At 39.9% G+C, this 26,931-nt stretch overlaps 1 protein-coding gene across 1 annotated transcript; it reads right to left on the bottom strand.

Annotated features, from left to right (window-relative positions):
• Positions 1-7,203: 7,203 nt before the first annotated feature.
• Positions 7,204-26,559, bottom strand: nudt21 (nudix hydrolase 21). The gene is made up of 7 exons (XM_060922979.1): positions 26,270-26,559; positions 25,858-26,058; positions 16,353-16,416; positions 15,556-15,645; positions 15,331-15,406; positions 13,727-13,841; positions 7,204-7,530 (listed from the first exon to the last, which is right to left on the bottom strand). Exons 1-7 carry the CDS (start codon positions 26,386-26,388, stop codon positions 7,509-7,511), a joined length of 687 nt encoding a protein of 228 aa, XP_060778962.1. The 5' UTR covers positions 26,389-26,559; the 3' UTR covers positions 7,204-7,508.
• Between the last annotated feature and the right edge of the window lie 372 nt (positions 26,560-26,931).

Here is a 26,931-nt window from a genome sequence, read left to right as displayed (position 1 = left end):
TAATTTCAATAAAGCATATTTGTATTTAATTATATATTTATAGAATGTTAACAGAAATAAATAATACTATATCTTTCTGTCTATATTAATGTGAGAGGTCTAGGGACTTTCAGTGTGGACCTCCCATTGAGGGGGTGAAGAATGAAAGTTATGCACTGCTTTTTTTTCTCCACAAATCTGTGTGTCTATAGAAAACTATATATCTGAACTTGATAGAGGCATCACAGTCTATGATGTACAGCATACTCTATTTCAGTATTTATGCTAGATGTCAGTGTTAGTTTTGGAAGCTGCAAGTGATACAGCATACTCTTTAGCTACACTGCCATGCCAAAAAAAAAAGTCGCGCAGTCTAATATTTGGTTGGACCGCCTTTAGCTTTGATTAAAACATGCATTCACTGTGGCATTGTTTCGATAAACTTATGCAATGTCACAACATTTATTTCAGTCCAGAGTTGTATTAATTTTTCACCGAGATCTTGTTTTGAGGATGGGAGAGTTGAACCACTGTGTAAAGTCTTTTCCAGAACATCCCAAAAATTCTCAATAGGGTTAAAGTGGCAAATTCATGTGTGAAAATAATTCCTCATGCTCCCTGAACCACTCTTTCACAGTCTGAGCTCTAATTTTATGCCTTTGCCATCAGAGAAGAAAAAATCCATTGATGTGATAACCTGGTCATTTAGTACATTCAAGTCGTCAGCTGACTTCATTTTATTGCCCCATAACATTTTATGGCCACACAGCTGTTTAGTCCCAATCCTGTGAGTTTTCATCATAGTGTGAGTGTGGAAATGCTCTTAATTTCACTATTAAACATAGCCATGAGTTCTACTGGCAGATTAGTTTATGATTTTTTTAAACGATTCGGCTTCAAGCATTTACAACCCCAATTCCAAAAAAGTTGGGACAAAGTACAAATTGTAAATAAAAACGGAATGCAATGATGTGTAAGTTTCAAAATTCCATATTTTATTCAGAATAGAACATAGATGACATCAAATGTTTAAACTGAGAAAATGTATCATTTAAAGAGAAAAATTAGGTGATTTTAAATTTCATGACAACACCACATCTCAAAAAAGTTGGGACAAGGCCATGTTTACCACTGTGAGACATCCCCTTTTCTCTTTACAACAGTCTGTAAACGTCTGGGGACTGAGGAGACAAGTTGCTCAAGTTTAGGGATAGGAATGTTAACCCATTCTTGTCTAATGTAGGATTCTAGTTGCTCAACTGTCTTAGGTCTTTTTTGTCGTATCTTCCGTTTTATGATGCGCCAAATGTTTTCTATGGGTGAAAGATCTGGACTGCAGGCTTGCCAGTTCAGTACCCGGACCCTTCTTCTACACAGCCATGATGCTGTAATTGATGCAGTATGTGGTTTGGCATTGTCATGTTGGAAAATGCAAGGTCTTCCCTGAAAGAGACGTCGTCTGGATGGGAGCATATGTTGCTCTAGAACCTGGATATACCTTTCAGCATTGATGGTGTCTTTCCAGATGTGTAAGCTGCCCATGCCACACGCACTAATGCAACCCCATACCATCAGAGATGCAGGCTTCTGAACTGAGCGCTGATAACAACTTGGGTCGTCCTTCTCCTCTGTAGTCTGAATGACACGGCGTCCCTGATTTCCAGAAAGAACTTCAAATTTTGATTCGTCTGACCACAGAACAGTTTTCCACTTTGCCACAGTCCATTTTAAATGAGCCTTGGCCTAGAGAAGACGTCTGCGCTTCTGGATCGTGTTTAAATACGGCTTCTTCTTTGAACTATAGAGTTTTAGCTGGCAACGGCGGATGGCACGGTGAATTGTGTTCACAGATAATGTTCTCTGGAAATATTCCTGAGCCCATTTTGTCATTTTCAATACAGAAGCATGCCTGTATGTGATGCAGTGCCGTCTAAGGGCCCGAAGATCACGGGCACCCAGTATGGTTTTCCGGCCTTGACCCTTATGCACAGAGATTCTTCCAGATTCTCTGAATCTTTTGATGATATGATGCACTGTAGATGATGATGATATGTTCAAACTCTTTGCAATTTTACACTGTCGAACTCCTTTCTGATATTGCTCCACTATTTGTCGGCGCAGAATTAGGGGGATTGGTGATCCTCTTCCCACCTTTACTTCTGAGAGCCGCTGCCACTCCAAAATGCTCTTTTTATACCCAGTCATGTTAATGACCTATTGCCAATTGACCTAATGAGTTGCAATTTGGTCCTCCAGCTGTTCCTTTTTTGTACCTTTAACTTTTCCAGCCTCTTATTGCCCCTGTCCCAACTTTTTTGAGATGTGTTGCTGTCATGAAATTTCAAATGAGCCAATGTTTGTCATGAAATTTCAAAATGTCTCACTTTCGACATTTGATATGTTGTCTGTGTTCTATTGTGAATACAATATCAGTTTTTGAGATTTGTAAATTATTGAATTCCGTTTTTATTTACAATTTGCACTTTGTCCCAACTTTTTTGGAATCGGGGTTGTAATTGATCTCTGATCATGGTCAGGCAGGATCTTTTTCCAATAACATTTTCCTCCACGAAGTTGATGGTTTACCATTATCCTTCCAGGTTTTAATAATGCGTTCAACAGCTCTTAACCAACTTCCAGTAATTTTAGCAAGGCCAATAGTTTTAAACACAGTAACATCTTTTCTGAAACACAGTAACATCTTTTCCATGAGCACAGGATACGTCTTCTGACATGTTTGTTTAAGAAATGAAAAGCTACTCACTGCATCATTTAGGGTTAAACCAATTGTTGCCAGCTGAAACATTAATCACTGCAGTAATTATCCAGTCAAAGGCTCTTATGTATTTGCTTATTAAAATCCAACTTTTTTATTTTTTTGGCCAGGCAGTGTATTAGTTTGAACCTAATATATATATGTGTATATATATATATATATATATATGTATATATATATATATATATATATATATATATATATATATATATATATAATGTGTATGTATGTGTATATATTTTTAAACCTCAATATTCTTTATTTGCTGGCAATTCTGCAGATGAACATGACATATTAACATTTTATTTCTGCAACTTTGTGGTTTATTAGTCTTCAAGCTTCACAGGTGAAGAAAAAAGTATTTAAGATCTGATTTCAACAATTCAACTTTCTTATTGTATTTAGTTGCCTCACTCACAAATCCAGTTGCTCAATTGTAAGAAGATGAATGCTTTGGAGTAGTCTCAACAACTTATTCAGTCTGGGTACATCTCAATACTGCCTTAGTAAGAGAAAGAAAATAAAATCAGAGTAACACAAGGAGACTGCAATCCCACATATTAAAGGGACCATCATAATGACAGCTACATTTCTGTCTGATCATATGACCAAATGTGATACAATCACAATCTGGCAGAAATGTGTTTAGCTACCATCTGGACACAAGATGAAAATGTTTCAAAAAGTTATTACAGCTATCAACCAGTGAAATGAATCCCATCTGGATACAGCTATTCTAAAAGTGTGTTTGCTACTGATCTGCTGAGAAAAAGAGCGTTATCTTTCTGTGGCAGCCATATTAATCAGAAAACACCCTATATCTCTTACAATTTTTTTTCTTTAAAAAATTAGAAATATACATCTTTTTCTGAAAAGTGCAATATGTAATAGTGATTTGACGCAATACATTTGTAACCATTGGAATGTATGGACAGAAAGACATAGTCCAGCTATATTACCTACAAAAACCTTTGTGTGGACACTTGTTGAAAACATGGCTGGCATAATAATAATTGCACTAAGAATGGTTACTGTATTAGAAATAGCAAGGATTGTTTTTGTGTTTATTCTAGCTGTTCTACTGTAAGAGGCTTTTATAATTTGTTTTGGAGAGGATGTTTTCCTTTTTCTCTGAAAGTTTTTTTTTCCCACATTTTCTTTCTATCAGCTGTTGAAATTTTTCTTTTTCCATTTGATGAATTGCACTTGTAATTGATAAATGTATCCTAATAGAATGAAATGTTCAAAAACGAGTCATGCTTGCTGACTTCATATATGCACTTTTCTCAGATTTGTTAATGAAAGGACTGTTAAAGAATCAATGCTGCTATATTTTCACACGGCACTTTTTCTGTCCGTAATGCCTATCAGCAGTGTGTGGTGTTTAAACATTTGAAACATGTACACAAAATACATGGGAAAAAACCCCCACAGATATGTCAATACTTACACAGAATAAACATATTTTGGGCTCCAAATGTTATGTTAATTCTTGAAATAAAACATTTCTGGCACATCTGGCATATTTGTGAATGTGTTATTTTAACACTTCACTCAAAAAGCTGAATAAATTGAGCAGATTTTAGTGTAATGTGTGTCGCAAGATCCAAAGGTGAAGTAGGCAGGCTCATGTGATTTGCGTGCACTAGGTTAGTGCAAACTATAAAGCTAAAAACTTGCCTTACGCCAAAACTAAAACCTGTAATGCAGCGACAGTGGAAACCCTGAAATCAAATTAATTTACAATAGGACACTGATGAAACTCAGAATATAACATATAGTTAGAAATATTTATGTAATTACAACAAAATGCTACAACTACTTACACAAAAGGAATGAAGTCATCCGTGCAGGTTACTAAATTGCATTTTGTCAGTCTTCATTACTAAATTAGGTCAATTTAACACATTGATGGTAATGAAGTACGGAACAGATGACACGAGGAACATGTCTGAAGATGCTGGATACACGGTCACACTGGGTAGCAAAACTCTAACCTTGAAAAAGGTCAAGGTTAAGATGCCATTTTGGAACAGGTACAATGTCATTCAAGTGTGTATCACCTACAACTGACTGCAAAACAAGGGAAGGAGACAACACACAGGAATGCACTTGGCCTAGGTAATATTCATGAACAAGCATGTAGCGATTGGAGGATTGGACACTACATTTGCTTAGAATAGTGATCAGAATTGTATTAATATCTATATGCCTTCCTCTGAACTTGAAAAATAATGCAATGAACACAAAGCAGGTAAAAAAAATGTGCGACATAAACATACAGTGGTGCTTGAAAGTTTGTGAACACTTTAGAATTTTCTATATTTCTGCATAAATATGACCTAAAACATCAGATTTTCACACAAGTCCTAAAAGTAGATAAAGAGAACCCAGTTAAACAAATGAGAGAAAAATATTCTACTTGGTCATTTATTTATTGAGGAAAATGATCCAATATTACATATCTGTGAGTGGCAAAAGTATGTGAACCTTTGCTTTCAGTATCTGGTGCGACCCCCTTGTGCAGCAATAACTGCAATTAAATGTTTCCGGTAACTGTTGATCAGTCCTGCACACCGGCTTGGAGGAATTTTAGCCCATTCCTCCATACAGAACAGCTTCAACTCTGGGATGTTGGTGGGTTTCCTCACATGAACTGCTCGCTTCAGGTCCTTCCACAACATTTCGATTGGATTAAGGTCAGGACTTTGACTTGGCCATTCCAAAACATTAACTTTATTCTTCTTTAACCATTCTTTGGTAGAACGACTTGTGTGCTGAGGGTCGTTGTCTTGTTGCATGACCCACCTTCTCTTGAGATTCAGTTCATGGACAGATGTCCTGACATTTTCCTTTAGAATTCGCAGGTATAATTCAGAATTTATTGTTCCATCAATGATAGCAAGCCGTCCTGGCCCAGATGCAGCAAAACAGGCCCAAACCATGATACTACCACCATCATGTTTCACAGATGGGATCAGGTTCTTATGCTGGAATGTAGTGCTTTCCTTTCTCCAAACATAACGCTTCTCATTTAAACTAAAAAGTTCTATTTTGGTCTCATCCGTCCACAAAACATTTTTCCAATAGCCTTCTGGCTTGTCCACGTGATCTTTAGCAAACTGCAGGCGAGCAGCAATGTTCTTTTTGGAGAGCAGTGGCTTTCTCCTTGCAGCCCTGCCATGCACACCATTGTTGTTCAGTGTTCTCCTGATGGTGGACTAATGAACATTAACATTAGCCAATGTGAGAGAGGGCTTCAGTTGCTTAGAAGTTACCCTGGGGTCCTTTGTGACCTCACTCACTCACTGTTACACGCCTTGCTCTTGGAGTGATCTTTGTTGGTCGACCACTCCTGGGGAGAGTAACAATGGTCTTGAATTTCCTCCATTTGTACACAACCTGTCCGACTGTGGATTGGTGGAGTCCAAACTCTTTAGAGATGGTTTTGTAACCTTTTCCAGCCTGATGAGCATCAACAACGCTTTTTCTGAGGTCCTTAGAAATCTCCTTTGTTCGTGCCATGATACACTTCCACAAACATGTGTTGTGAAGATCAGACTTTGATAGATCCCTGTTCTTTAAATAAAACAGGGTGCCCACTCACACCTGATTTTCATCCCATTGATTGAAAACACCTGACTCTAATTTCACCTTCAAATTAACTGCTAATCCTAGCAGTTCCCATACTTTTGCCACTCACAGATATGCAATATTGGATCAGTTTCCACAATAAATAAATGACCAAGTATAATATTTTTGTCTCATTTGTTTAACTGGGTTCTCTTTATCTACTTTTAGGACTTGTGGGAAAATCTGATGTTGTTTTAGGTCATATTTATGCAGAAATATAGAAAATTCTAAAGGGTTCACAAACTTTCAAGCACCATTATATGCTTACTATCTTGCTACCAAACAGTCATGATAAACAGGTAGAGTAGTTTGCTGCCTAAAGCACAGCAAATAAAACAGTTGGTTTTAAAATGTCAGCTCTTTCAAAGTATTTTATCAAATAGCATTGTCTGCCATTTTGTAAACAGTAAACAAAATCAAAGATTGCAATAATTTATGTGCAAGTTCTACTCCTGCAGTCTACATCTACTCATTTCCTCATCCCTTCATCGGGTCATCTAACAAAATTTAGTTAAGCAAATAGCATAATGGAATGGCCCTTAAGATGGCATTGGAGATTCTCCCAAGGGGGAATGGTAAGGGCAAGTCGACAAAGGCGTTTATATAAAAAAAAAAGGGGGGGGGGGGGGGGACCAGTAATAGTTCATACTTCTGGAAGTGTTAGGTTTTTTTTCTAAGTTTCTTCAGGTGGAAGAGTCATTATTAAATAAAATATTAAGACTCCTACAATCCCTAATTTTGATTCCCATGTGAAATAATCACATCAAATCAACCCTATGATGGCAGTTTATTATAAAAAAGAAACAAAGTCAAAGTTTAAAAAAAAAAAAACCTGAATGACATTTTATTGGCTAAAGGCATTGTATGCACTTCTTATTGAACATAAAACATGAAGTAAATGAAAAGTAATTTAACACCAAAATCTAAAATTACAATGCAGGTTGTGAAGACAAAACCTAAATGGACAAAAACATACATATGAAATTTCAAAATAGCATTGGAAGATAGCTCATTCTCCTCTGGTTCCAGGTCAGAGAAAGTTGCCACCTTCTCCAGTCCATTTATTTTCTCTCAGGTTCTGACTGCACTCACAGAGACAGCCTTACGGGCTGTGTGCCCCTCAGTTGTAGATGAAATTAAACCTATTTAGGAGGAAAAAACAGTTGTAAGTATTATTATTAATAATAATAATAATAATAATAATAATACAACCACAATTCCAAAAAAGTTGGGACAAAGTACAAATTGTAAATAAAAATGGAATGCAATGATGTGGAAGTTTCAGAATTCCATATTTTATTCAGAATAGAACATAGATGACATATCAAATGTTTAAACTGAGAAAATGTATAATTTAAAGAGAAAAAATTAGGTGATTTTAAATTTCATGACAACACCACATCTCAAAAAAGTTGGGACAAGGCCATGTTTACAACTGTGAGACATCCCCTTTTCTCTTTACAACAGTCTGTAAACGTCTGGGGACTGAGGAGACAAGTTGCTCAAGTTTAGGGATAGGAATGTTAACCCATTCTTGTCTAATGTAGGATTCTAGTTGCTCAACTGTCTTAGGTCTTTTTTGTCGTATCTTCCGTTTTATGATGCGCCAAATGTTTTCTATGGGTGAAAGATCTGGACTGCAGGCTGGCCAGTTCAGTACCCGGACCCTTCTTCTACACAGCCATGATGCTGTAATTGATGCAGTATGTGGTTTGGCATTGTCATGTTGGAAAATGCAAGGTCTTCCCTGAAAGAGATGTCGTCTGGATGGGAGCATATGTTGCTCTAGAACCTGGATATACCTTTCAGCATTGATGGTGTCTTTCCAGATGTGTAAGCTGCCCATGCCACACACTCTAATGCAACCCCATACCATCAGAGATGCAGGCTTCTGAACTGAGCGCTGATAACAACTTGGGTCGCCCTTCTCCTCTTTAGTCCGAATGACACGGCGTCCCTGATTTCCATAAAGAACTTCAAATTTTGATTCGTCTGACCACAGAACAGTTTTCCACTTTGCCAGAGTCCATTTTAAATGAGCCTTGGCCCTGAGAAGATGTCTGCGCTTCTGGATCGTGTTTAGATACGGCTTCTTCTTTGAACTATAGAGTTTTAGCTGGCAACGGCGGATGGCACGGTGAATTATGTTCACAGATAATGTTCTCTGGAAATATTCCTGAGCCCATTTTGTGATTTCCAATACAGAAGCATGCCTGTATGTGATGCAGTGCCGTCTAAGGGCCCGAAGATCACGGGCACCCAGTATGGTTTTCCGACCTTGACCCTTACGCACAGAGATTCTTCCAGATTCTCTGAATCTTTTGATGATATTATGCACTGTAGATGATGATATGTTCAAACTCTGCAATTTTACACTGTCAAACTCCTTTCTGATATTGCTCCACTGTTTGTCGGCGCAGAATTAGGGGGATTGGTGATCCTCTTCCCATCTTTACTTCTGAGAGTCGCTGCCACTCCAAGATGCTCTTTTTATACCCAGTCATGTTAATGACCTATTGCCAATTGACCTAATGAGTTGCAATTTGGTCCTCCAACTGTTCCTTTTTTGTACCTTTAACTTTTCCAGCCTCTTATTGCCCCTGTCCCAACTTTTTTGAGATGTGTTGCTGTCATGAAATTTCAAATGAGGCAATATTTGGCATGAAATTTCAAAATGTCTTGCTTTTTCATTTGATATGTTGTCTATGTTCTATTGTGAATACAATATCAGTTTTTGAGATTTGTAAATTATTTCATTCCGTTTTTATTTACAATTTGTTCTTTGTCCCAACTTTTTTGGAATCGGGGTTGTAGCTCCTTTCTCAAAACCCATGGTTGCTTTACAATTATTTGGGGGGGGGGTTCCACCACAAAGGTCAGGATGTCATTCCAATGGTGTAGCAGCCACAGTCCCACCAAAGGGTGCATGAAAACAAGTCCCACACCGCCAGCACAGCTGCTGCGACGACGCCAGGCAACATCACTCAGAACACCACGCCATGGATCCACAAAGCGAGCACAGACGCACCACTACGCAGAGCGCTGGTATGTCCCAAACTGCCTGCACAGCTGCTGCAATGCCACCAAGCAACATCGCGCCAAGCACTAAAGGACTGCTGCACAGAGCGCTGGACAACCACGATGTAAAAATGAGCAACGAGCTCACTGCAGTCCATAGCTGGGAGTACAGGCATCACCCACGGCCAACCAAGGCCTGGAGGGAACCGACGCCCAAAACCAGGTCCAGAACTACACCACAACCAGTATTAGCAAGAACCCATCTGATCTTACTATGCCTGCTTGCCATTTTCATAGAGACTATTGCCGTTTTTCTACCCAACAGCATGACGTTTTATGTGACACTACAGAACTGTTCATACACTGGTAGAATACTTACAGTATATCTGTTTATGTGCAAGTAAAGTTTTCCAGAGGTTGCAGTGATGACTACTGACAGTGCTCAGTGGTCAATTAATTAAGTACTTCTTGTGTAACCATGCTATTAATAAAAAAAATACATTTATTAATAATATTAAAAAATATAATTTATTATTGGCAAATTTATTTATTTTTTTACATTGGCCTATTATACATAGAACAACTACGCAAACGTTCTTTTGGAAAAGATTGGTTAAAGCACAAAATTAACAGCAGATAAAAGTAAATAAAAATACAAAAACACTTTCTCTGTGGCTGAATCTCAAATGGTGCATCGGGCATCTGGTGTATATACTATAATTCCATTATGTTTTACCATGTACAGTATGTAGTGAGCATACACCGATCAGCCATAAAATTGAAAACACCCACAGGTGAAGTGAATTAGAGTGGTGCTTGAAAGTTTGTGAACCTTTTAGAATTTTCTATATTTCTGCATAAATATGACCTAAAACATCATCAGATTTTCACACAAGTCCTAAAAGTAAATAAAGAGAACCCAGTTAATCAAATGAAGCAAAAAAAAATTATACTTGGTTCTTTATTTATTGAGGAAAATTATCCAATATTACATATCTGTGAGTGGCAAAAGTATGTAAACCTTTGCTCTCGGTATCTGGTGTGACCCCCTTGTGCAGCAATAACTGCAACTAAACGTTTGCGGTAACTGTTGATCAGTCCTGCACACCGGCTTGGAGGAATTTTAGCCCATTCCTCCGTACAGAACAGCTTCAACTCTGGGATATTGGTGGGTTTCCTCACATGAACTGCTCGCTTCAGGTCCTTCCACAACATTTCGATTGGATTAAGGTCAGGACTTTGACTTGGCCATTCCAAAACATTAACTTTATTCTTCTTTAACCATTCTTTGGTAGAACGACTTGTGTGCATAGTGTAGTTGTTTTGCTGCATGACGCACCTTCTCTTGAGATTCAGTCCATGGACAGATGTCCTGACATATTCCGCTGGTATAATTCAGAATTTATTGTTCCATCAATGATGGCAAGCTGTCCTGGCCCAGATGCAGCAAAACAGGCCCAAACCATGATACTACCACCACCATGTTTCACAGATGGGATAAGGTTCTTATGCTGGAATGTAGTGTTTTCCTTTCTCCAAACACAACACTTCTCATTTAAACCAAAAAGTTTTATTTTGGTCTCATCCGTCCACAAAATATTTTTCCAATAGCCTTCTGGCTTGTCCACGTGATCTTTAGCAAACTGCAGGCGAGCAGCAATGTTCTTTTTGGAGAGCAGTGGCTTTCTCCTTGCAACCCTGCCATGCACACCATTGTTGTTCAGTGTTCTCCTGATGGTGGACTCATGAACATTAACATTAGCCAATCTGAGAGAGGCCTTCAGTTGCTTAGAAGTTACCCTGGGGTCCTTTATGACCTCGCCAACTATTACACGCCTTGCTCTTGGAGTGATCTTTGTTGGTCGACCACTCCTGGGGAGGGTAACAATGGTCTTGAATTTCCTCCATTTATACACAATCTGTCCGACTGTGGATTGGTGGAGTCCAAACTCTTTAGAGATGGTTTTGTAACCTTTTCCAGCCTGATGAGCATCAACAACGCTTTTTCTGAGGTCCTCAGAAATCTCCTTTGTTCGTGCCATGATACACTTCCACAAACGTGTTGTGAAGATCAGACTTTGATAGATCCCTGTTCTTTAAATAAAACAGGGTGCCCACTCACACCTGATTGTCATCTCATTGATTGAAAACACCTGACTAATTTCATCTTCAAATTAACTGCTAATCCTAGAGGTTCACATACGTTTGCCACTCACAGATATGTAATATTGGATCATTTTCCTCAATAAATAAATGACCAAGTAGAATATTTTTGTCTCATTTATTTGACGGGGGGCGGCACGGTGGTGTAGTGGTTAGTGCTGTCGCTTCACAGCAAGAAGGTCCGGGTTCGAACCCCATGGCCGACAAGGGCCTTTCTGTGCGGAGTTTGCATGTTCTCCCCATGTCTGCGTGGGTTTCCTCTGGGTGCTCCAGTTTCCCCCACAGTCCAAAGACATGCAGGTTAGGTTAACTGGTGGCTCTAAATTGACCGTAGGTGTGAATGTGAGTGGTTGTTTGTCTCTGTGTCAGGCCTGTGATGACCTGGCGACTTGTCCAGGGTGTACCCCGCTTTTCGCCTGTAGTCAGCTGGGATAGGCTCCAGCTTGCCTGCGACCCTGTAGAACAGGATAAAGCGGCTAGAGATAATGAGATGAGATGTTTAACCGGGTTCTCTTTATCTACTTTTAGGAATTGTGTGAAAATCTGATGTTTTAGGTCATATTTATGCAGAAATATAGAAAATTCTAAAGGGTTCACAAACTTTCAAGCACCACTGTACATTGATTATGTTGTTACAGTGGCACCTATCAAGGGGTGGGATACATTATGCAGCAAGAGAACAGTGAGTACTCGAAGTTGATGTATTAGAAGCAGGAAAAATGGGCAAGCGTAAGGATCTGAGTGACTGACAAGGGCTAGATTGTGATGGCTGGATGACTGGGTCGGAGCCTCTCCAAAACAGCACACCTAGTGGTGTGTTCCTGGTGTACAGTGGTTAGTACTTACCAAAAGTGGTCAAAGGAAGGACAACCAGTGAACCGGCGACAGGTTCATGGGTGTCGAAGGCTCATTGATTTGCATGGGATATGAAGGCTTGCCCAGAAGGTCCAATCTCACAGAAGAGCTACTGTAGCACAAACTGATGAAAAGGTTAATGCTGGCTGAAACAGACAGGTATCAGAATTAACTTTTTCAGCAATTTGTGCTACAGTAGCTCTTCTGGACCGTATGGGCTAGCTTTTGTGCCCCATACGAATCAATGAGCCTAACACCCATGACCTTGTTGCTGGTTCAACAGTTATCCTTCTTTAGAACACTCTTGGTCGGTACTAACCACTGCATACTGGGAACACCCTAAAAGATGTGCCATTTTAGAGATTCTCAGACCCAGTCATCTAGCCATCACAATTTGGCCCCTGTCAAAGTCATTAAAATCTTTACATTTGCCCATTTATCTTGCTTCTATCGCATCAACTTTGAGCACTGACTGTTCTCTTGCTGCCCAATACATCTCATCCCTTGACAGGTGTCACTATAACAACATAATCAGTGTACTTTACTTCACCTATCAGTGTTTTTTAAATTTATTTATTTTTTAATTTTATGGCTGATCGGTGTATACTGTATAGTAAATAGGAGGCCATTTGCAATTCAGCCTGATATGAAAATGGATCACACGAGCACAAAAATAACAAGAGTGCTCTGAGAGCACAATATCCCCTGTTGGCAACTATATCTATGTTATAAGTACTTAATACACCCTCATGAACTTGTCAAAGTACAAGTTTGGTAATCAAGGGCCATAACTCTAGTAAAACGTGACTGAACTGAACGCAATTGCAATATGCATATTACCGACATATAACAAAGAATCCTGTCAGGTTTCATGAAATTCCTTCAACAATTGTGAGAGAAGTTGATTTCAGAAGGTGAGTATCCTTCCGGGACGGACGGACAGACAGACAGACATTACCACGACACAATTCCCCTTCGGGCCTTTCAGCCAGCGGGGGATAAAATCCTGGACTGTTTTTATCTTTTAAATGGCTTTTGTCTGTCTGAGCAACAAATCTGTGACAAATGTTTGCATTATTTCTAGCTTCACCCTTATGTACCTGGTCAGCAGTGTTGGAGTAACCAAATTCAATGCAAACGTAATGAAAAATAATGATTAAAAATGGATTTGTGATGCAACCAAACTGACAATAAAGAAAGTGCTTTGCACAGCAAACATTTGAGGTCCACTAAAGAGCAATGATATTCATAATGACAGTGACATACAATATCACAATCATTTGTACCTTTATGGTCTCTCACCTGCTCAGTAACTGAGGGAGACTGGATATAATGGGCCCGTATCCAGGAGCATTGTCATAGAGCTCGAACAAGGGGGCTGCCACCAACTTGTAGTTTTTTGGCACAGCAAATAATGCTGGAATACAACCACAAGTTAAGATCAATAGTCACATCTACATATACATGGAGGTACAGAGAACTATAGTGTACACCACAATTATTGGCACCCCTTGTAAAGATTACTAAAAAGGGATTAGGAAAAAAAAAATCACCTTTTGGTGAAGTAGCTTCATCTCACAGTGAAAAATGAGGAAAATCCATCTTTTAATTGAAATAGATTTATTCAGAGAAAAACAAATCCCACATCAAGACAATTATTTTCAACAAACACGTATACACCACTATTATTGGCACCCCTGGAAATAATAGTGGACACAATGTAACTAAAGCATGTTTCCCATTTAAATTGCACATTTTTTTTTTTTTTTAAGTTGACGGGAGTGTGTCGGAACTTTCAAGCTGTAATCCATGACTTCCTGATTAACTGGGGAACAAATATGAGGTGACACAGAGGCTAAATTCCCTTAGTCATCAATCAACATGGGAAAGATAAGGGAACACAAACCAAATGAGGGAGAAGTGTGTTGACCTTCATAAAGTCAGGGAATGGTTATGGAAAAAAAAAATAGCTAGTTGGATGAAAATGTCCATTTCTACTGTTAGGGCAATAATAAAAAAAAATGGACACCAACTGTAACTGTTATAAATTTGCTTGGAAGAGAACCCAAGTGTATTTTGCCTCCACGTACAGTGAGGAGGATGGTAAGAGAAGGAAAAAAAATCCCCAAGGATCGCTGTTGGTGAATTACAAACAAACATATAAAAGTAAAATCTTGGGGTTTCCGAGTCTCCAAAACCACAATCAGATTCCACCTCCATGCCAATGGATTATTTGGAAGGTCTGTCAGAGAAAAGCCTTTTCTGTCAGTTAACCACAAACGTAAGCACCCGAAGTTTGTGAAACGCTACTACAACTTTGACTGGAACCACGTTCTATGGTCTGATGCAACAAAAATGGAGCTTTCTGACAATAAAACACTCAAGGTGGGTTTGGTGTAAAAAAAAAAAAAGATGGCCATCATGAAAAGAACCCGATCCCAACTGTAAAACATGGTGGAAGTTCTTTGATGTCTTGGGGCCGTTATTCCTCCAAATACTCTGGAAACCTTGTTAGAGTACATGGCATCATGGACTCCATGAAATACCAGGACGTTTTAAACCAACATCTGGCTGCCTCTGCCAGGAAACTATAACCGGGTCATCATTGGATCTTCCAGCAGGACAATGATCTGAAGCACATGTCCAAATCAACACAAAAATGGTTCACTGACTACAGAATCAAGCTTCTGCTATGGCCATCTCAGTCCCCTGACCTGAACCCCACTGAAAACCTGTGGGGTGAGCTGGAGAGGAAAGTGCACGAGAGGGCCTCGAACCCGTGTGAAACGAAGCCACTAAAAAGTGGATTTTTTTTCCCCTCTAATGCCCCCCTTTTTAAAAAAACTAATCTTTACCAGGAGTACCTATAATTGCAGAGAGCACTGTATATCCTTGTGAGGCCTTACCTTTCTCTTGTAACTGGACCAAGAAAAGCTTCTTATGTTCCTTGGGCTTTGTGATGTGTGCTGGAATGTAGGGGTACTGAAGACATCCAGCATAGACGTTAAGTTAAATTAACGATAAAGCATAGTCTTAATTCATGAGTGCTTATGTTCATTAAATGAACTACATTCAATTTCTATGTATTCCAGTGTGGTACATACAGAGAACATGGGGAACAGATCACTAACCTGTGGTGGTTCAAAATTGGGCCTCCACCAGTTTCCAATGCAGTCATCAATCACCCAGTCCTGCTTCACGCCATCCTGACGCCCCAAGATCTAGCCAAAGCACAAGTCTTCATCAATGAAGCTGCAAAGCTAAACGGAACATTTCCTATCCATTGTTGTTGTTGCATCAATTGTTATTAGATTGCACCTTGTTTTGCTATGCTGGGATTAATACAGGAAAATACCACATTCCTTTTATACAACTTAAGAACGTGACGTCACGCTGCGCTGATTACTTGTGACTTTCCAGTGATATGCAATTAAAAAAAAATGCATTAAATGAATACTCATTCAACATGAACGATAGAAAATTAGAAAAAATAAGTTAAGAGGCGATAGTGCTTCTGTGCCATTCAAACTTATTATTTAGAAGTTTGTAGTGATTGTCTTCCTTAAAAATGTTTATCGATATAATGTTTTACATTTTTGAAGCTCGACATCTATATTTGAACCTCTCCATCTACACTTGTCAGAGCTGAACCAAACTATACTGCTTGCATCCAGTGTTTCAACAAAGTAGATAATGTAAACAAGGATTCTGCCTGGACAATAAAGCATTTCACTCCCTAAATGCAAAACAAAAAGACTGATTATCAAGCTTGACCCCAGTGATGTAGCATAATTTATCATATCCAATTTAACGAAAACAAAAAATCCAGAAAAAGAAAATTACACTACCGTTTCTTTACATCAAAGGATCAAATGGACAGAGCCCATTCAGAGATAAGTTTGAAATGAAGAGAAAACAAAAACAATACCTCTGTCATCAGCCGCTTTAAGCCCTCTACTTCGTCCTCTCCTGGGTTTAATTCTCCACCAGGGCTGAAAGCACAGGTCATTTTCATAAAAATATATTCGGTATGTAGAGGTACATGTTTTTTTTTTTTTTTTCAGTGTAATTAGAATTAAAATGTTTAAATGCAATGCTAAAACTTATGATTGAGAGACAAGGAAAAGAGAAACATATTTCAGGTCAGAGAAACTTGTAGTTTTCAGAACTATATAAAGTAGATGTCAAAATATGACCATCTGAAAAGTTTTCACAGATATTCAGTGATATTTAGGCAGAAATTCAAGTCACTTTCTCAGGGTACACATTGTGTAAACACTCCACTTTATCATTTGTACAGATATCTCTTTTTCTTTTCCTATCATGACCCTTAGCATGATTAAGAGATTACCAAAGATTCGTGTATGAATTAATAATATTCCATGCAAGCTCACCATGATTATAGCAGACGTCCACAGGTAATGTTTGATATTTGCTGCCAGAAAACATATACGCTATCAACGTAGTACATAATACTAAGAATGCAATCTTGCACTTTTAGAAACATAAATATCCCATAAGTTCATATATGACCAAAAATATGTGGACACCAGACCATCCATTCATTCATTATCCATAACCGTGTGCTAGGTTGCGGGCAAGCTGGAGCCTATCCCAGCTGGCTATGAGTGAGAGGTGGGGTACACCCTGGACAAGTTGCCAGATCATCACAGGGCTGATACATACAGACAAAACCATTCACACTCACATTTCACACTTACGGTCAATTTAGAGCCACCAATTAAAGGGGCACTGAAGTCATTTTTAAACTTGCTTTATTTCTTAATTAACGTGTTATTCAATTACATTTTCGGTTTTAGTAACCTTATATCGTGACTCGTATTGGCAACTAATGGCAATTAAACATTATACTTATCAGCCTATTCGGTTTGTAGCCATGTTGAATTTAGTTCGTTTGGTCCACGGCAGGCGTCGCTTATCAGCGCGATCTTCACGAGACTTGTGCGAGACTTCAAAACGTGAAATGTCAGCCAGGTGTCAGTGCCGCCATTTTGAAAACAATATTTCGTTTTCCAAACAAAATATTGCACAAAAACAAGTTTAAATGACAATTACTGCCTATTTTTTTCAAACTTTCCTGATTGCTATCAAAACAAAAAAAACTTCCGGCTTGATTACGTCAGCATTTGAAAGAGGGCGCACGCGTCTTTTGACAACCCGTGTCTGAAATCGCTCCCTACTCATTATATAGGGCACTATATAGTGGGGATGCCATTTTGTAGTGCTGTCTATGCTGAAAGAAATCAAATTAAAAGTCTCAAATTTGATTTAATAAAAGGCAGCGGCAAAGAAGAAAGTATTCAGCCTTGATTTCAAAAAACTGAAAGGTGCAGGTACTTTGTATTTATGAATGTGGGAAATATGCGCAGTAAAATATGTATCACAAAAACACATGCATGTATTTATTATTTTTGAAAACCCACCAGCCAACTGATCCGGCACGTTTTAATTGTGCGACAGTAATGACGTAAATACCAGCGTGATGGACTAGTATCCATAATCGTTTTTTCCTCTATATAGTAATTCCTTATATCAGGGATGCAAACAGCGTGCCTTTTGGCGGATGGCGCCTTTTTCACGGCTGAATCGCGCAGATCTGAATTTTTTTTTTTGGGGGGGGGGGGGGCATTGGAGTGTCTGATTATAATTTCAAAGTAAAAAAACAGTTTAAATCGGGAAGCTGCGCACATTTGTGCAGCCTGAGCGGCAGGACTGCGCAGATGTGCGCAGCTTCCCGATTTAAACTGTTTTTTCCTCATCCTTATACTTCCTGTTTCATGGACTGTAACGGATTTGCTTATTTAGTAATTTTAATACAGAATTTACTTTGAAATTATAAATCAGACACTCCAACGCCCCCCCCCCCAAAAAAATTCGGATCTGCGCAATTCAGCCGTGAAAAAGGCGCCATCCGCCAAAAGGCGCGCCGTTTGCATCCCTGTTATATAGGGAGTACGGAATGAGTGAGCGATTTCGGACACAGGGTTGTTCACTTTGATTTGCGCTGTACGTTTTACTTCCGTCCTACGATATCTCGCACAGGTCTCAACGAATCTCATTTACGGCCATTGCTTTGACATATGGACTGATACAGGGGTTTTCAAAGTGTGGGAGAGTCAGCCCCCCCTCGGAGAGCAAATAAACAACAGCGCCCCCCCCTACACCTTTTGTTGTTGCTATATTTAATGTTCCATTCGTATTTTTAAAAAATGGTTGTTGTACACATTTTTATTTTTTTATTTTTCACATTTTAAACATCTGTGCTTTTTAAAACATCTTGTTTTACACATTTTAAACATCTCATAGCATCGTTAGCGAGCACCTCTTGGCAGACAACACACTGTGGCAGTGGAGCATCTTCAGATCCAGTCCATGAAAATCCAAACTTTAAATAATCGTGGTCATACTTCCTTCTTTTTCCAGTCCCCCCAGGATTCTGCGGGCCTTTTTTGTGATTGTTGTGGGCTAAAATGTCTGATGTTGCGGGGGTTTTCCAAAAAAATTGCGATGAAAGTTGCGGTGTTTTTTAGGTTTTTGTTGCGATTACATTGCGGGAGGAAGTGAAAGTTGCGAGAAATTGTTGCGATTTTCTCTTTTTGTGATTAAAACTGAGTGATATGTTAAATATTAAGTTATTACTGAAAAACTATTGATTAAAAAACAAAGACACTGAGAAATGGTCCTATAAACAACTTTACCAATATAAAAGATTACCAGGACTACAAAAATGCAGAAAAATAGGCTTTACTTATCCAAGTGCACCTGTTGGTTCAAAAGTTAAAGTGCATAGAACCTCACAGCACAACATGAAGTTACCTTAAAATATAATATAAATGCCTCAGCTTTCATGTAAGAAAAAAAACTATTAATACTAGTACTGTGTGCAGGCAGTCTCTCCTGAAGACTAAATTAAACAATAATTATAAACTAATAAAATAAAATGGCTCAGGCTTCATAGAAGAAAAAAAAAAAACAATTTGAACAGAATCTCACAGTATGATGCTGAAGCTGCCTAAACAATGGAAAATAAAATACCATTTTGGCAAAAAATGTTGGCATCCATTACTTTCTTGTATTAAGTTAAAAAAATAAATAAATAAATAAAGTGCACATAGTGCTTCACTGTAAACATCACACACTTTCAGTAACAGAATTTAAGCCTACATAAACACTGACTCGCACATCATGCAATGTTGCCAGATACTGCTGACGTTTTCCAGTCCAAAATATGTTCAAAACCCGCCAAAATGCACTTAAAACCAATCTGGCAACACTGCGCGCATGCTGCTTCTCTTGAACGTAAACACGGAAGTAAGGCGGAAGGTAGTTTGTCGACGTCACCTCAAGACGACACCAACGATTGGTCAAATTTGCGGGAAAGTTGCGGTGATTGGATATAATTGTAACACCGCCCTGAACTCACGGGGATTGGTTGAATTTGTGCTGAAGTTGCAAATCACAACATCCTGGAGGCTCTGGGTTTTTTTGCTTGGCCCAAACTCTGTCTCCTCACTCACTGTAGCTTTAGGTACTAAAAATCGATCCATTTTGTCTCTGGTAAAGGCTCCTCATGTTGCGCCCCCCCGAAGAACTCTGGCGCCCCACACTTTGAAAAGCCCTGGACTGATATATTACATAGCATTTCAAACACTCATCGCTTGCTATAGCAGTGACAAAATAGCGATCAAAAATGCATTCCAATATTTAATAAAATGAGATAAATAGAATTTTGCTAAGAAAATAAATTTGCCTTCAGTTCCCCTTTAACCTAACCTGCATGTCTTTGGACTGTTGGGGAAACCGGAGGAAACCCATGCAGACACAGGGAAAACATGCAAACTCCACACAGAAAGGCCCTCGTCGGCTACTGGGCTCGAACCCAGAACCTTCTTGCTGTGAGGCGACAGTGCTAACCACTACACCACCGTACCCATTTGTGCTTGCTATACATCCGATTCCAGATTTTGTTCCCCTGTGCTGTTACAATAACCTCCAGTCTTCTGGGAAGGCATTCCAGTTCAACCTCACAGTGTTCAGTGGGGTTGAGGTCACAGGGTGTTGTTCTACACCAACCTTGGCAAACTATGTCTTCATGGAGCTCGCTTTGTTTATTTTTATTTATTTATTTATCCTTTCTATTACCAGGAATTGAGATACATTATCTCTTCTTCCAGGAAGTCCTGGCCAAGGTGGCAGCAAATAAAAAGTTTCAATATACATAGACAACATACCTGGGGTCAACTGTGCAGGAAAATGGGGGCTGCGATAGTGAGGTGAGAAAGAGAGTGCAGGCAGGGTGGAGCAGTTGGAGAAGGATTTCGGGAGTCATTTGTGATAGGAAAGTCCCAGCAAAAGTGAAAGGTAAGATGTATAAGACAGTAGTGAGACCAGCTATGATGTATGGATTGGAGACCGTACCCTTAATGAAGAGACAGGAGGCAAAGTTGGAGGTGGCGGAGTCGAGGATGTTAAGGTTTGCGACGGGAGGTTGGACAGGATAAGGAACGAGCACATCAGAGGGACAGCACATGTTGAGAGCTTGGGAATTAAGCTAAGAGAGATGAGACTGAGATGGTATGGGCACATCCTGAGAAGAGATGCAGAGCATGTGGGAAGGAGAATGTTGAGGATGGAGCTGCCAGGCAAACGAAAACGAGGAAGGCCAAAGAGGAGATACATGGATGTGGTGAGAGAGGACATAAAAGTGGCAGGTGTGGTAGAGAAGGATGCTGAAGACAGGGAGCAATGGAGACGAAAGATCCGCTGTGGCGACCCCTAATCGGGAGCAGCCAAAAGATGATACATAGACAACATACACATAGAACATGCAATATTAACACATATAAGCGCACAGACATTCCAAAAAATGAAAATAAAATAAACACAGACTGAGCACATAGACATTCCAGATGGTATGGACAAGAAAAAATAAAAAAATGAATTAAAGATATAAGGGTTAAAAATTATGAAAAACAATGGCACTGTTGTGTGAGAACTGAGTTTAAAAGATTTTTAAAGACATTTAGGGAGGGTAGCTAGTCCAAATTTAAAGTATTTTGTAATGTATTCCACTCATGTGCTGCATATGAACCAAAGGCAGATTTGCCCAGTTCTGTCCGTGTAGGTGAAGACTGAAGGAGGAGTTTTACTGATAAACCTGTAACAGGCGCACTGTCATGCTTGAAGATGTTCGGACCCCTTAGTTCCAGCGAATGGAAGTTGTAAATGCTACAAGTATGTGGCGGCACGGTCGCCTCACAGCAAGAAGGTTCTGGGTTCGAACCCAGCGGCCAGCGAGGGCCTTTCTGTGTGGAGTTTGCATGTTCTCCCCGTGTCTGCATGGGTTTCCTCCACAGTCTAAAGACATGCGGTTAGGTTAATATGGGCTGAGGTGCCCTTGAGCGAGGCACTTAACTCCCAACTGCTCCCCGGGCGCTGTTAGCATGGCTGCCCACTGCTCTGGGTATGTATGTGCGTGTGTGTTCACTGCTTCAGATGGGTTAAATGCAGAGAGGAAATTTCACAAGTGTGTGATGAATTAAGTTGTGCTTTCTTTCAAACTGTATAGAAACAGTTTAGGAAAGTTGGTCAGGTGTAATGTGACCAGACATCCCGGTTTGACTGGGACAGTCCCGATTTTGAGTCATGTGTCCCCAGTCCCGACAAAGGTCCGTCGGGACGCTGAAATGTCCCGGTTTACACCAAACGCTAACAAACTATCCCGGTTACAGCGATCATATATAGCCAACGAGATGTCAATAAAGCTTCTAGCAATTCAGCATCAATGAGCGTGTGTGCGCAGTCAACCTAACAATGCATCTATTTGTACAATGTTGCAATATAGAGGCCGCATTATAACGTTTTTTTGCGCTAGCGGCTGTCAACTACTACGCGACAATGCCGCACGGATGAGCGCTGGGCGGAGATGTTCACGCACTTCAAGAGTAGGGAGATTTCTTACAGCAATGTCAGCCAGCTTTGCCAGTTTGCCATGTGCCTACCTCGCACCAATGCTCCAGTTGAGCGAATATTTTTCACTCATGAGTAACACCTGACTGACGAGAGGAATCGCATGACCGTGCCTACTCTCGAAGCCTTGCTCATTACCCGGGCCAATTTCAACGATACTTGCTCGCAGTTTCCCAGCAGGCTCTCGGGCAATAAAGCGCTACTGGAGCAAATTCACTCATCATGTAAATATATGCAATAAAATGGCATCTTCTTTAGGGTGGGTGGGTTGGGTGGCTGCGTTTCTGAAACATTTTTTGTTGTCTTTCATCTGTATCACAGATCGTCTTGACTTGTTTGATGCTGTTGTCAACTCAGGGTTCACGTTGTCAAAATAGTTAATACCCGACACTGGTTAAGATTAAACAGAGGCATTTGGGGTAAAGGTTCAGAGGTGACAACGATTAGGCTCATGCGCTCGTTGCTGTTACAATACATAGCCTATTGTTAAAAAAAAAAGTTAATCGCATAAAATGTTGACGTTAATATGCAAGCAATGCATTTTCTTGGCGTTTTCACAAAGGTGAAATAAATCGGTTGAAATTTAGGCTATTGGCCTATTCCCTACCATCACATCTGTTGTCTGATTTTCTTACTTTAACTGAATTGTGATAGAAGTGCATGTAGATAACAAGAAAAAACTTGATTATTCTCTGAAATGTTGATAAAAGTGAGCTTCTATAAAAAGTACCTGTCTGAGCCATGGTTTGAGCCGGCACATGTTTACATCAAAACGCGTGTGCGTGCACGAGTATCACGGTCACGCGCAAAGTGTCCCGGTTTTAGACTCGAGAAATCTGGTCACCTTAGTCAGGTGTCCACATACTTTTGACCATACTAGTGTCTTTTAAATGGTGCTCACTGGCCAAATCACCACCTACACTATGGCAGGTTCGAGGACACCAGGCAAGTCTGTGACCAGACCCGTTGCAACAAGGTAGGCAGACTTGGCAATTGCCTAGGGCCCCAGCCCTCGAAGGGCCCCCGCTGCCGAACGACTGGTTATGTATTCAATAGCAATGACAACTTTTTGAGCGCGGCAGCGCAGCGCCTAATGACACTTGTTGAAATACCCTAGTTCCAAGGGGGGCCCCCTAATGCACAACAGCGCCTCCCTACATGCTTTGGCCGAAAAGTGCAATGACAGTCTGTTGTCAACCCCTCAATGCCCATCTCCGTCCAGTCAAGTGGTTGCAGAGTTCCGCGGCAAAAAAACAAAAACAAAATCAAATATGAAGCGAAATTACCCCTCAGGGAGCCAGAAGAGAAAGAAGAAAAGGGAAGAGAAAGACAGAAAAAAAAACAAGACACTGGTAAGTAGGGCTGGGTATCACCAGATACCTCACGATACGATACTATGGCGATATTTTGCCCACGATAACGATAATATCACGGTACATCGATTCTGCGATAATCAATATATTGCAAGAAATTTCAACCACATCACGATATCTGTGTCACTGAAGAAAATCAGAATTTATTGACCACTGTAAAATTACATTTCACATACATAACTACACACTCTTGCCAGACATATATTTGTCTCTATTCCACTGCTGGCAAAACCAAGAGTTGCTTCACTACAACATACAGAAAATTCCCATTTCTGTGCTAGTATTATCAACTTTTCTGTAAGCATGGACACATCAGTGCTGCTTAACAAGCAGAATCAAATTGTTTTATGAAAACTTAAAACTTGCACTGCAGACTGCACATACATTTCAGTGCTAACACTAATATCAATTTGTTCTTTGTAAACTTGAGAACATATACCGGAGAACATTTAACTTGTGCTTATTTTGCAGGAACAACACACTGTCTGAAACGCATTGAAAAGTGCAGTGTGCATCTTACGCTACGTTCACACTGCAAGGCTTAATGCTCAATTCCGATTTTTTTGTGAAATCGTTCACATTAACAAATATATGCGACTTGTATGTGATCCTCAGTATGAACGAAAAGCGACATAAAAGTGTTCTGCATACGCACTGCAGGATACGACGACGTCACACGCAGTGAGCATGGCCAGTGTTTACGGAAGTAAAACCGCCCGGTTGCGGTATGATCCATCCAATCTAGCTTGAATAGCTGCATCCCCCCAAATGGAAATCAGCTCCCTAACCTCTGCGTCCTTCCATTGAGAAGATTCAGAACCTTCACAGCCCGAAGCGTCCCTCGCATTGATGTCATGCGCAGGGGCGCAGATACGTTTTTTGAACTGGGGGGGGGACAAAAAACTGGGGGGGACAAAGCTGCCAGCAAACCAACCCCAACCCCGATATGCCTGTCAAACTTGTTGTGGGTTACCATAGCAACCAAGCTCGAGCTCGCAACCTGTGCAGTCTGCGCAGCTCAACCAACCGAATATCAGTCTTTGTTTTATGTGAGTTGTTGTAACTATGTATACACTGCTGTGCACCTCAATAAACCGAATGGTAATTAGTCTTTTGATTTTTCCGTGAGGTTTGCCTTATGCAAAGAAAGACAGCATAGACGTTTTTTCCTCCCTATAAGTGGGGGGGACTGAGCGAGGTGAATTTAAATCTGGGTGGGACTCGTCCCACCCTCTATCTGCGCCCGTGATTATGCGCCATGTTGTTGTAACTTTTTTTGAGAGACCCGCCGCCTACTTCAGCGCAGAATAGTGACGTTTGTGGCTTGTTGATGACGTGTAAGTCGGATGAATGCGACCTGGTGGTTCAGACTGAAGTCGCATATGAAAAGTGCGGATAGGGATCGGAATTAGGACCACATATCCAAACGGCCTGGGTCAGATTTGAAAAAATCGGATCTGTGTCGTTCATACTGTCAATAAAAGATCGGATACAGGTCACATATGGGCGAAAAGATCGGATTTGAGTCACTTCAGCCTGCAGTGTGAACGTAGCCTTAGACATTTTGCCCATGATTCTAGTTGTGTATTCTTAAATTATGTGTTTTTCTATACCTTTTGCACTTTTCTGTGTGTGCTGGTTCTTATTAAGATTCTTATTCATGTTTGTAATCATTTAATCACCATTTGAAGTTATTTCTACTTGTGTATATACCGTAAACATTTAGTGTTGTGTTATTTGCACATTTTATATTACTTTGTCTTATTTTCATATTTGATATATATATATATATATATACACACACACACACACACATTATATATATGTGTGTATTTTGTCTATTCTTGTGTTTAATTGGGTTTGATAATTATTTATAATCATGTAAAGAGTTCATTTATTAAGTAAAAATCGTAAGACTGATTACAATATGTGTGATGTTTATTTATTAAGTCTTCAGTGGGTAGGCGGCCATAAGGCCTTTCGTCGAGGGAGGGGGGATAATTATGGGCCCCAGATCCCCCTTTGCCTAGGGCCCCCAAATAGCTTGAAACGGGCCTGTCTGTGACTTACAGTTTGAAGAAGGTGGTTCCCAGTTGCAGCAGCAGGACATGAGGCAGTCTGTGCTCATGCACAATCAGCACTCCCTCCACCGTGCGCCTCATCCCGATCTTCTCAAACTCTTCGCGCATGCGCTGGAACCTGGCGGCTACCGAACTGTCCTTTTCATACAGCGGCTCTTTTGTACCAAACGTGTAATTGGTCAGAGGATATCTAGAGCAAAACACATAAGCATTAAAAACGACCACAAACACTGTCGGCTAATTAGCTATTCTGCTAACAGCTTAGCCTCCCTGCTGCCTTCACAACATTAAATAACCGAGTCACGTTTTCGACACCTTATAACTATCATGCATTGTCTAATATACTGCATAGTAGCAAATGTAATAAAAAGTAGGCTTATCTTTTTAGCAAAGCAACTCACAGGTTGATGGTCCTCTCCAGGGTTAGAGGTTTAGTCGGTGGGCTAATGTATTTGTTTCCGAACTGATTAACTCCGCGCGGCCAACCGGTAGACGAGCGATTTGGAGGAACAACTGACATGCTTTCTGAGACAATTAAAGTACGTACTTTAAAAATCTACGTTATGGTGCACCAAATATTTTATTACTGACAAAAGGGTGCTCAACGAAGTAGTTTGTAGTATAGGCAAAACGAAAACACCGCACTTTGCCGTAAACCCACATCCGGCGAGGGTATGTCAGTTCCTGGATTACGACACCGTGGCATGCTTTACGTTAACACCATGGAAACTAATCCTGTCTCCGAAATCACTCCCTCTTAACTATATAGGGCACTCTATATAGCTGGGACGCTCACAAATGTCTCAAGAAAATTAACAATTAAGGACTTATGCTCACTTATATCGTCATATCAGTTGTGCTAACCCTTTGTTATATTTTATTTATTTTCTTTGTCTTACATACCTTTAATCCACTCATTACATGAGGTGGGATTTTGGTTTTAGATAGAATTGTTAAATGTATTGTAGTAAGTTTGTCGTTGCATTGTAGTCTTTTGTTTCAATTATATATATATATATATATATATATATATATATATATATATATATATATATAATATACT

Source organism: Neoarius graeffei, chromosome 6 (assembly GCF_027579695.1).
Source record: "Neoarius graeffei isolate fNeoGra1 chromosome 6, fNeoGra1.pri, whole genome shotgun sequence".
NCBI classification, from domain to species: domain Eukaryota; kingdom Metazoa; phylum Chordata; class Actinopteri; order Siluriformes; family Ariidae; genus Neoarius; species Neoarius graeffei.
This window is presented reverse-complemented; position numbering and strand designations above follow the sequence as displayed.